We start from the raw sequence: 12,080 nt of genomic DNA on the forward strand, positions 1-12,080 counted from the left end.
CGTGCGTGCGTGCGTGCGTGCGTGCGTGCGTGCGTGCGTGCGTGCGTGCGTGTGTGTGTGCGCGCGCGCGTGCGTGTAGTGTGTGTGTGAGTGTTTTTGTATATATATATATATATACTATATATCAAGAGCGTATAAAGATGGAGAGCGTAGTCAGCGTACAACGGTGAAATGGTGAAACCATGTTGCAGTATTAGTCGAATTAAGAAACTTTGCCCGTTTTATTTTGACGATTCTTTGAAGTATTGATCAGCTGTCCTACCTTGTTAATATAAAACAAACCGCTTGTCCCTACGATGCTCCTACGCTGAGATAATGAGCGGTGAAAATCGGGTATTTTCGCCGAAAACCGACTCGAGATCAGTGTTTACTGCGACTGTCTCTCGCTTTGTGGCCAGTGTATTGTTTCCGGTCGCCGCTGTTATGTGTAGCGCCGTGGTAGCGCTCACTCACGTCAGTACTACAGAGATTACTATACCTCCTGCTATACATCCAGCGTGAGGTGGGCACAGGTGGGGGTCATCACTATGGCAATCAATAACAGACGTCATTCATTCCATTTGTCAATCATTGACGGAAACACGCGAGGTTTCCCGAAGTTATCTCAAAGCGAGAGACAGTCGCAGTAAACACTGATCTCGAGTCGGTTTTCGGCAAAAATACCAGATTTTCACCGCTCATTATCTCAGCGTAGGGACATGCTGTTTGTTTTATATTAACAAGGTAGGACAGCTGATCAATAATACTGCAAAGAATCGTCAAAATAAAACGGGGAAAGTTTATTAATTCGACTAATACTGCAACATGGTTTCAGCTTTTCACCGTTGTACGCTCTCCTTCTTTATACGCTTTTGGTATAATTATATACACATACATATATAATATTCTTCATATTCTTCCTATAAACCATGTAACTACGTCATGCACCCGCTGCTGAACACCGATGGTCACACGGTGATATTACCATGTTATCATGAAGGATAACACGAACGTGTCCCTTTTTTATTTCCCACAGAACGTGTTCCCTGAGTACTCAGTACTCTTTCGCCCAGTCGAGCATCCTTTCCCGACGGTTCTGCACACGAATACCTTATTCGTAACTTTAGTTCATTACACACACGCACGCACGCACGCATGCACACAAGCGCTATATGAAGTTGCATTTCATCGACGTCACGTGGATTGACCATGCTACAATGGGAATGGAATTGTTATGGTAAATTTTATTCGTTTTTTTCTTTCCCATAAAGGAACGACATCGGCGTGTGATCATCGGCACGCATCGCAGCTGCTCCGCGGGTGACATGCATGGTTTATAATTACTGATGTCAGGGCCGTAGCCTGCAGGGGGGGGGGGCATTTAAAAAATAAATTGTTCTACTAAAGGAGAATTGTCGTAGTCAGAATGAAGGCTGTACATGTACTGAAAAGTGCCTTAAATACCATCTCCTGCTATCTACATTTTAAAAATGTTCTGCAGGAGTACCCCCAGACCCCCACCTGTTTCTTACCCCTCCTTTAAATCCTGGATCTGCCACTGCCCCGCCCACCTAGGAATTTGCTCAGCCTACGGCCCTGGATGTATAATGAAGCAGAAGGTGAAGTTTTTATGCGTCTAATTAAACCGGCACCTTTTAGATCTGTCAGTTCTTGGTACTCATGCATCTATGCGTTCAATGTCAGTCACCGTTTTTTAGTTTGTTTCTGATAATTATCGTAGGAATATGGTATATATATAATTGAAAATGTTCAATTATGGTGTGATCACGCGTCTACCACAGTGAGCAAAAATTCAACGGAAATTTATCAACCCCGACGTTGTTCAAGATCGCAATTTATTAACACGCGAGATTTCGATTCATGGGGTGACAGAGAGCATCAAATGGTAGAACTCGCAACACGTTCTAAATTCAAACAATGGTTGCCCTTATCTTGCTAGAGACATTGTAAGACACGCGAGCCAGTTTTCTTATACGTACGAGCATGCGTTTTCAATCACGAACATCTACACGCTATTTTCAAGGATGTCCTTGCACTAAACTACTGAAAAAAGAAATCGGTCAGCTGCAGTCGGGATTGATATATAAGATGCCAGCTTCTATGTTGACACCACATTACAACTTTTGAGTGAAAATTCATCGCATTAATAAAGATTTATTGCAGCTTAAATCGGTAAGTTTTCTGGCTTAAATGCGCTTGAAATATACATACTTACATGTCGTGTTCTCGTTTACGTTAACGGCTTGATACGAATTTATAGTAAAAACGTAGTGTAAAATTCTAATGTAATATAACGTAGAATTGCTGCATTTTTTGTGTATTACAGGTCGACAAGATGAAGATCCTTGTAGGAGCGCTCATGTGTGTTTCGGTGAGCTATATTACATTCCTCTGTGACTTGAATAGAGTAATGAAGGCGAGTAGCTATAGCGAGAAGAACAGAGCGGGAAACTATATTTACTAGAAATGCGTGTGTACATCTCATGAATGGCGTAAAACATACTTGCGCGTCCTGCGGAATTCTCTGTCAACTTTAGAGCTGGCGGGAGCACGTTAATTGTAACTGATTGTCATCATAGGTTAATCAACTCTTCCTATAATGTTGGTGCCAATGATGTATCTTTACCTCCATATCATTGCAAGTAAAATAACCGTTATAAACATCAAATTAGATCCCTCCCACACTCTCCCTCTCCTGCGTAAGCGTCCCCCCCCCTCGCGCGCTCTCTTCCCACTGCCAAAATAACAATTATGAAGATATTCCAAAATTCACCCATTTTTATGCGTTTTAGCAAACAAGGGGTTAAATGGCAATGTTTTAATTAGACTGTAATCTGTAGATCTGACTGTAAAACATTGTTTTTCATAAAGCAGACATCCTAACGAATCCAACGATACCTTATTTGCCTTGTTCTAAATTGGGGAGGGGTAACTCCTTAAATAAGGCCCTTTTTTGGCCCCGGTCGCTCCACTAATATAATGCACAATCAAACAAAGTATCATAGATGCGATTCACTTACTGCCAAGGCTGTAGCCTGCGGGGGGGGGGCAGCTGCTCCATAGATTTTGGAGCAAAATTAAAAAAATTAATTGTTCTACTAAAGGAGAATTGTCGTAGCCAGAAACAAGGCTGTACATGTACTCAAAAGTGCGTCAAATACCATCTCCATCTCCAATTTTCGATCTACATTTACAAAATTTTCTGTGGGAGGATCCCCAGACCCCCACCTGTTTCTCACCCCCTCTTTGAAATCCTGGATCCGCCACTGCCCCCCCCCCTCTAGGAAATTGCTCAGCCTACGGCCCTGCACTGACCGCTTCAGTTGCGTGCAGAGTTGATGGAACCATCTCTTTAGTTTTACAGCAACTAACAATAACCATTTGCGTTAACAAAATGTGCTCTCATACGGTCTCCGTATTGTCACTGCGAACCGCATTATGGTTCCATAATCCCAGTTTACATGACAGCAATGCATGGTTGTGATAATTTACAACAATTAAACTTTTGTGAAGAGAATTTCGCAGTTTTTCGCTCCTGCTGCTACAAACTCATTTATACGAAATTGGTCATCCACGTGCCTATACGAATTTGCTCACGAATCGATCTCACATAACGAAGATGAGGCATTCGTAGAGGTTGTGCGCGCGTATACGGAAGCTTACGCACGTTTCATAAAACTAGCACCGGTGTTTCTACGTATACACATGTGCGTCTTCTCACATGTACGTGCACGCGTGCGCACAGTTCAGAAACAATGTGTTATAATGTAGTAATAAACGGCGGAATAACATGACAACGCAAAGGGCGTACTAACCGTTGTTAACTCTTTATTATAGGCGATATTTGCGATGCCGCCAGCCGATCGACGTAGTAACGGCCTGCCACGATTCATCCTAGATCACCCGGCAGCTGCTTACAGGTCGGATACGATCGGAGCTAGGCTAGCCGACGCCGACGAGCGGCTTAACCTGCGCAATCGAGAGATCTCCTACGACATCCCGAATGAGCAGCGCTTTAGGTTGGTGCCTGCGTCGCGATATAAGACTGTCAATGAAACCGAAAACAGCAAGAGCAGGACGTGTCAATCACACATATACACGCGCGCGCGCGCGCTCGCACGCACACGCCCGCACACGTACACGCCAGCACACGCACACACGGACGCACACACGCAAACACTCACACGCGCACCTTATCACTCACTCAAACACGCACGGACGTACGTACGCACACGCAGAAACACGCACGCACGCACGCACGCATGCACGAACATACGCACACAACGCACACACTTTCGTGTCGCAGTCACGGCGCATGTATGTATGTAGACACATTGCAGGTCTCTCGAAACAATTTCTAACTACGACGATACGGATGACGATATCACACACGACACTTTCAATCGTCAGTTACGTCACGATGACGTCAATGGACCTAGCATCCGCAAGCTTGACCGAAAAGTTGAGTACGCAAACCCCATCTCCGGGCAGGCATTCAGGGATCTGGAGAGAGGCGACCACGTGATCGACACCAACGGCGACAATTCGGGCCTGTAAGCTCTAACAAATAACGTACTGCATACGCCATATTTTTCGCGTACAGATATTTGCGCGAATTCAGACCTGACGGTCAATTTCGCGGTCGGTGATTTCCCGAATCAGTGAAGAACGGCGTGTTGTTATTTTCGCGGTCGGGGACGCGTTAGCGAAATTCGCGAAAATTAAACCACCGCGAAATATACAGCGCATACAGTAGTTGATCTCATACGATCATTGGTTCTAATAAAAGACTCCGTAATGTAAGGCGAAAGTGGACACATGATAAAATTTAATCATTAATATTGTTTTTCCCCAATTCCTCTCCAAATTATTCTCTACGCTGAGTCCTAGTCGTCTTCAACACTACTAAAATTAGTTAAAATTACTAATATAACTACTGTATTGGGATTTCGCAGCTCCTATATAGGTTACTAGATTAATATAAAAGCTTATTATCTGGCAAACAGCGATTTTTAGACTCAACCAAAGAAGAGGATCTATTTTAAGCTGTAATAATATGACTTCTTAAATATGAATTGCAGAGCAATGCAGGTTGGTTTCCGGCATTTTCGTGCCTAAATCTGTTTAGTTTTTAGCTCTATCGAAAGGTACACAAACAATAGACCAACATTCTAGGTTTTGTGACGCCTCATGTGAGATAATATGTAATTTCTTTCAAGCCGAAAGTTAGCTTCGAAAGCCTAACAAATAGGTAACGCGTATATTGTATATCTGGCTCTGGAATGTTTTCGTAGGTATACATTTAAATTTGTGTGAGATGAAAAACCACCGTACCGAACCAAAGTTATGATTATATTTCACGCAGGTTCATACGTTATTTATTTATAACTCTTGATTAACAGCTACTATTCCACTCTGCATAACATCTGGGGTTGGGTTAGGTTTAGGGTTAGTGTTAGGGTTAGTGTTAGGGTTAGTGTTAGGGTTAGGGTTAGTGTTAGGGTTAGGGTTAGGGTGTAGGGGCTAACGCATAAGCCGAAAGTTAGCTTCGAAAGCCTAACAAATAGGTAACGCGTATATTGTATATCTGGCTCTGGAATGTTTTCGTAGGTATACATTTAAATTTGTGTGAGATGAAAAACCACCGTACCGAACCAAAGTTATGATTATATTTCACGCAGGTTCATACGTTATTTATAACGCTTGATTGACAGCTACTATTCCACTCTGCATAACATCTGGGGTATTGACCATGTAATGATTAATGGCAATCGCCAGAATCCTCAATTGCGGTATCTGAAATTTTATATTTACAATAGAGAAGCTATACGAGAACAAAGGCAAACCTGTTAATATTGTCAACTTGAAACTGGTAAAAATGATGCTAAGGTCGAAACGAGACATCAAGAACATGAATTATAACAAGCTTTATATGAGATAATTCTGATCATTTCTGTCTCCCATCTTCAGGTATGCGAGGCGCCTGGCCCTACAGGATGGAGAATTAGCAGCCGACCTTAGACGCGACATCGACTACAGGAACCGAGGAGAAGGATTTATTGACAACGACGATGGCGTTAGCCTTCCAGGTCGTGATTTCTTCATCAACGCCGGTAGGTGCCAACGTCATAACATTTGATCGGGTGGGCGTGAGATCATTATCAGCATTCCTAGCTTCATTTTATGCCGATAAAGCGTGAATGAATACGTAACTAACGTTTGTAGTTAGGTGAATGCGTATTGGTATCATAAAGACCCGTAGAGCTTCCGTGGCGCGTATAACCGATGTAATTCCTACACGTACAGGAAGATTTGCGCCCCGTGATCAGAGTGGAAATATTCCGCCACCAAGCTCCGACTGGTTCGGAGGCAGGACTGCTATCGTTCGTCCACGATCGCCTTTCGAGCACCCAGAAGGCAGTCCCCCTTCCAGGTTCATAGTTGGCACCACTTATTAGAGAGCGCAACAGACCGGCAGCGATTTTACGTCCACAGAAAATCTTTGATCAACAGTCTTGGTGATTTTTGTCTCCGGTACCGCATTCGGCTAACTTCGGACGAATCCGTTCTTCTTCCCCGTTCGCTCGGGTTTATCACCAATAGCGTATAAGACACTGATCTCTATAATAACTTATTATTATTATTATTATTATAGAGATCAGTGGTGTAAGAGCTTAAATTTCCTTACACCTCCGATCACGTGATCTCGTGGCTGCGTCACCAATGAAGAAGTTGGCCGATAAGGAGGCGAACATTAGTCAGAAAATGGGATTCCTGTCGCGGAGATAGGCGGCGCCGGCGTAGGAGACAAAAATACCATAATCTGGCGAGATCGAAGTTAAAGCTTTTTAGGCGCAGACGCGCAGTAAACCAACATTTATACAAAACATTACAAATTCATTTTAATTCCCGCCATAATCTGGCGAGATCGAAGTTTATGCGAAGAAATAAATTACCAAGAAATTACTTGAAACTATACTGTCTATGTTTAATTGCAACCAACGTCTAATAAACTGATCTGCAACTCTGTAGATGCATTTTAAGGTGTACGCTAGCATAGCCATAGTATTTGATGTTTAATTCATAATAATAGTAAATTACGAGTAAATTTGGAAAAAATGGTAAAAATGAATAATACTACGTATAAAATGTAATGCGATGGCAGAATCTCATAAAAAATATCATTTTGGCGCAGAAGAATTATTCCTGAAAAAAAATATATGTAGAACATTAACATTATTTAGAATAGCTAAATACACGTTATTTGATTGCCGGGTTTGGCTCAAGTTCTGTAAGTTTTTTTTGGCGCAGTAAACCAACATTTATACAAAACATTACAAATTCATTTTAATTCCCACCACATACCTCCAGCTTTGCTAATGTACGTAGGAATGGCGCTCGTAACGTCGGTCGTCGTTGACAGCCAGGATAATTTTATTCGGCCGATCTCATACGCTCAAACTGGACAGAGGCGGCCCCGCGGCACGAGTGCATGGTCAAATCCGTTCTACAAAATTCACTTTGCTCGCAGCATCCCGCTACATATTATATCCCCATCCATATAACCGTCCCCACCCGCCCTCTTGCTACAACCCTGATATACGTACACACTACATATTATGCTACAGCCTACATCATGAAAGAAATACCCTTCATGGAACACTGCATATCGCCGCCACCCGTAGACAGTGGACACAGCCAATAAATGTCAAATAACAATGATCACGTGTATAACGAACGTGGGATAACAAACTACTTTATTGTAAAATGCACATGCAAACACCGCACAATAAACTGCTCTGGCAGTAACTGAATAGGCCCATTTATCTTAACTCATCGCAGAAGTGTGAAAATACGAGTACAGCTAATAAAAGGCTAATGCATATTAAGTATAGCTATATTAATAGTTAGTGTTTTACCTTTACAATACACAATCTGAAAATTTAATAATTTGCAACACGTTGTGCAAGTTTGCAACACGTACACCAAGTCTAGAAATCACATAAAAAATGGGGTATTTGTAGCTATGGAAATAAATTTCGGAAAAATATACATGACAAAAGCTGTGCTTCAGCAGGGTTTCACGAAGGTGTAAAGGCGACAGTTGAGTAGGAATTTTAAACACAAAGGTTTGGTAGCAAATCCGTACTCAACCTTCAATGTGTGGAAAGTTAATGTAACTATATGTCTCTATCTCTTGGTGATAGCCTTAATTTATTGTGAGCATCATACAATTTAATATTACTATATAGAGAAGTTAAAGAATGATGGGTGTGGGTTGAAATTGATGTTTAAAGCTGATATCTCAACTCATCTACTCTATATAAACGTAGCATGTAAATATGTGGTTTAAACTAAACCAAATATTCAGATGAAACGTCTGAAGAACACCATCAGATAAGCTAAATAGAACGCTCACATTTTTAATTCGGAATATGAGCTGCTATTAGGAAACAATAACTCGCAGTGAAGTAATCTATTTACACATATATGACTAGATGTCGCCAAGAAATTACATAGGACCTGCGTCATAGATATAATAAGATACCGACACAAAAGATATCCACGCATACAGGGTAGTATTGAGTAAACTCCTGGAGAGGGGAAAATGAAGAAATTCACCCCAAAAATTTTAGTTCCAAAACCACCATCGAGTGTCGACGATCTAAGCAAATTAAATGCGCGGGGTCCAGTTGCAACTTTTGGTATTTAACTGCTACGTATGGTATAATCAGGAACATGAAACTAGATATTTATCTAGTTTCATGCCCCTGCAGGTGCTGCCCCTCATCGTGAGCCTCAATTTGAAAAAAAGAATAATAAAAATGTGCTGAATGTGTGCTGATATTGATCTATATTACATGCTGATGCTATTAATTACTTGCTTCCTCCTCTTGAGCTGATCGCAACCACTGCTTATTTTACTTCATTCTCCTAACTTGTTAATAATAGGTCAAAATAACTTTTAAATAATTTAAATGACAAAGGATTACATATATTAGTTTAAGGAGAACTATTCTTATATTTATGATACAGTTTTTACATACACTGATTGCAAGTTTACACATGTGAATTACATACGTCTTTAACATGTGAAAATAAAATTCAAAGGCACATCTTAGTCAACATCCAGAGCAGCAGCACAAATAAACAATTTCCTCGTTCATAATCAACAAACTTTTCTATAATCAATTTTTAAACATTGGATTTTAGTGATTCGTCATTATCATTGAAGAGTAGAGTAACTGCATGGTATGTAACCAAATTAACCAGATGGTTAACCGAAACCCATGTTGAGTGGTGCAGTCGCAATATTAATATATTTCAAAAAATATTATATGAGGCAGAAAAACTTGATAATTGGCTAAGTAATGTTGTGATATATGTTTAATACAAAACTTGCCCAGTAGATGTATCCGGATCAACATCCTTATTATACATTAATACGTGCAGATGTTTATACCATGTGAAAGTGCCAAAAGTTATCTTCTAATCCACTAGATGAGGATAACTTGCCATTAGCCTAGTTGTGTCTTGATGTTAGGTTGTTGTTGGACGATATCACTTGTAGAACTTTGGTAGGTGGTATCACTAAATCTTCATTCACCTATAACAGACAGATCATTCACAGAAAGTTAACAACAGCAATAAACATTAATTATGTATAATACGTAATATGTATATTTACCACACGTACCTACTCATGCACACACGCACCCACAGGCGCACACAAACATGCACGCGTACACGCACATATACACATGCACGCACGCACGCACGCAAACGCGCACATACACACATGCACACACGGGCAGACACACGTACGCCCGCACGCAAACACATACGCGCGCACGCACGCAAACACATACGCGCGCGCGCACGCACTCGTTAAGCAATTAATTATTACAGGGTTTCGTTGGAAACGTGTAGTCTTGTGGGGCTAACTGGGTTCTCAGGCAACAATGATTTTCTCAGTGCAGAAAACTCCATGTTTCCCTCACAACCAAGCAATAAGTGTTTTGCTGTATTTAAAATCAAGAGCAAATAATACTATCACTAGAGTGGGCTGTGTGAGCAGTGTAACAAGCCAAGTGACCAGGGTCTATCTAGGGTTTATTGAGAATAAGTCAACGCTCATAAACCTAAATGTAACGTTAAACATTCAATGACCTCAACTTATCTCTAATCGTTTCTTCTACGCATAATCACAATCCAGAGTTGAGCCACTCGCATTCAGCGTAGTAAGCATATTCCATCGCACAATGAGAGGCATGAATCACTACACTAAAGTATGTAGTTGTTACACGCCATTCAGCGCTGTTTGGAGTAAGAGGAATATCTATTGACTCTACTTCCTTAACTCTTCCTTCTACTCGTGATAGCTAGCAATTATAGCACCTCTTATAATATGTGACTGATTAATCCCATCCGAGTTTGCATAGTTAAACTTGAATAACGACATTTGATCTTAAAATTTTGATTAGTGTCACAGAGCAATAAGCCTCACCAAACGGATAGAACTACATTGATAATACCAGGGGTTAATAATGACAAATTTGTTATCATTAACCCATGATGATACTGTGATACTTGTAGCTATACAAACTACTTTGAATGTGGATGCTCATTGAAATAAAATGGGCTAGCAGTGATAAAACAAGAATACACATATTGTGTTTCACTCCATGAATCATGTCTGTATGTTACACAGGAGTAGCGCATCATGTTTACCACTTCGGCCGCTGTTGTAGCAGCTCTTGACTATGAATATTGCAAGATTAAGTTGCGTGACTGGCAGCTAGTCACGTAACTCGTGACCACGACCTCCAGTTGAACGGAACCAAATAAACTCACAACATGTTGCGTGCTGCTATTTTCTTAAACGATTTTTATCAACAATAGGCTATACATACCCCCATTGTTCACGAGGCAGAAAAACATGTACGTAAACATGCATAATTAGTGGTCATAGGTGACTTGATTATATTCGAATAATTTTTTTAAATACAAAAAAAACAATGTGCTGATGTGCAAATTTGTTGATGACAATGAAATTTTTAGAGCCTGACCCAACTCATAGCATTTCTTATAAAAACCAAATTCTGACTGTCTTCATAACTGTAACAGAGTACTGTTTTTGCCAAAATTGTTCAGTATTGCAGCTTCTTTACATTTAGTAGTAAAGTGCCAGTAGTAAAGTAGTAGCGTAAACAGAGGACGGTCCATACAAGCTTTAGGTACAACTGTAATCTGCATGAAAATAGCAAAAGAACGACTAGCATAGCCTCTATTGTATTTTCTTGAACACAGACGTACCATGCTGGTATGATTTCAAAACTAGCACATAATGGTCATATTTCTAGGACCATAAATTAGCTATATTTTTATTTGGAGTAGTTTGACCATAACACTGCACGTATAGGCCTACACGTGAAATCTTTCGAGAGAGTTAGAAAGTAAGTATAAGTGATAAGGAGATTCGAACAAGGGAACTGTGATGTACCGTGGCCTAGGACTGCCATAAGAAAAATTGCAAATTTTTTCTTTCTTTTTTTTAAAAATCAAAACGACTTTTAACTAAGAATCAAATCAAATCAAAATGAATTTCAAATAAAAATTAATTAATAAATGAATTTCAAATAAAATAAAATGAAAATAAATTAAAACAAAATTGAAATTTTTTTTATAGTGGCCTATCGCTGCCATAGCCCACAATGCACTACCGTGGCCTAGGACTGCCATCAAACTCCACGACAGATGGCGCTCTCGCTCATGGGCTAAATCTACCACTGCCACAAGCAGATTTCCGTTACAATTTGTAACACTTTTTTACTACAAGTTTTACAGCAACCACGTTACTCGTATCCTATGTAATAAGATTTGGACTAATAAAAGATGCAAGTTGCAATTTGATAAAATAGTGATACGAAATAGTGCGCGTATTGTGCGCCCATTTACTACTTTCAAATCATGCGCTGTTTACGAATCTCCATTCGCTGGATTTCCCCAGAGCTCCGCCAACTTTAAAAATAGTGCTAGCATTGTGGCAGTGGTATCCTGAGTGTACGAAGGTGCACTGC

At 40.5% G+C, this 12,080-nt stretch overlaps 2 protein-coding genes across 2 annotated transcripts in view; one reads left to right on the plus strand and one right to left on the minus strand.

The window, feature by feature from the left end:
* The first annotated feature begins 2,110 nt into the window (after positions 1–2,110).
* LOC106809674 lies at positions 2,111–7,031 on the plus strand. The gene is made up of 6 exons (XM_014812838.1): positions 2,111–2,172; positions 2,327–2,371; positions 3,838–4,019; positions 4,341–4,553; positions 5,971–6,113; positions 6,307–7,031. The coding sequence occupies exons 2-6, from the start codon at positions 2,336–2,338 to the stop codon at positions 6,456–6,458; spliced, it is 726 nt and encodes a 241-aa protein (XP_014668324.1). The 5' UTR covers positions 2,111–2,172; positions 2,327–2,335; the 3' UTR covers positions 6,459–7,031.
* A 693-nt stretch (positions 7,032–7,724) lies between these two features.
* Positions 7,725–12,080, minus strand: part of LOC106809678 (dynein regulatory complex protein 1-like) — a 39,107-nt gene continuing 34,751 nt past the window's right edge. The window contains exon 19 of the mRNA XM_014812848.1: positions 7,725–9,607. Coding sequence (XP_014668334.1) covers positions 9,524–9,607 — 84 coding nt within the window. The 3' untranslated portion in view covers positions 7,725–9,523. The remainder of the gene's footprint in view (positions 9,608–12,080) is intronic.

This window comes from Priapulus caudatus, unplaced genomic scaffold (genome assembly GCF_000485595.1).
Source record: "Priapulus caudatus unplaced genomic scaffold, Priapulus_caudatus-5.0.1 Scaffold375, whole genome shotgun sequence".
NCBI lineage: Eukaryota > Metazoa > Priapulida > Priapulimorpha > Priapulimorphida > Priapulidae > Priapulus > Priapulus caudatus.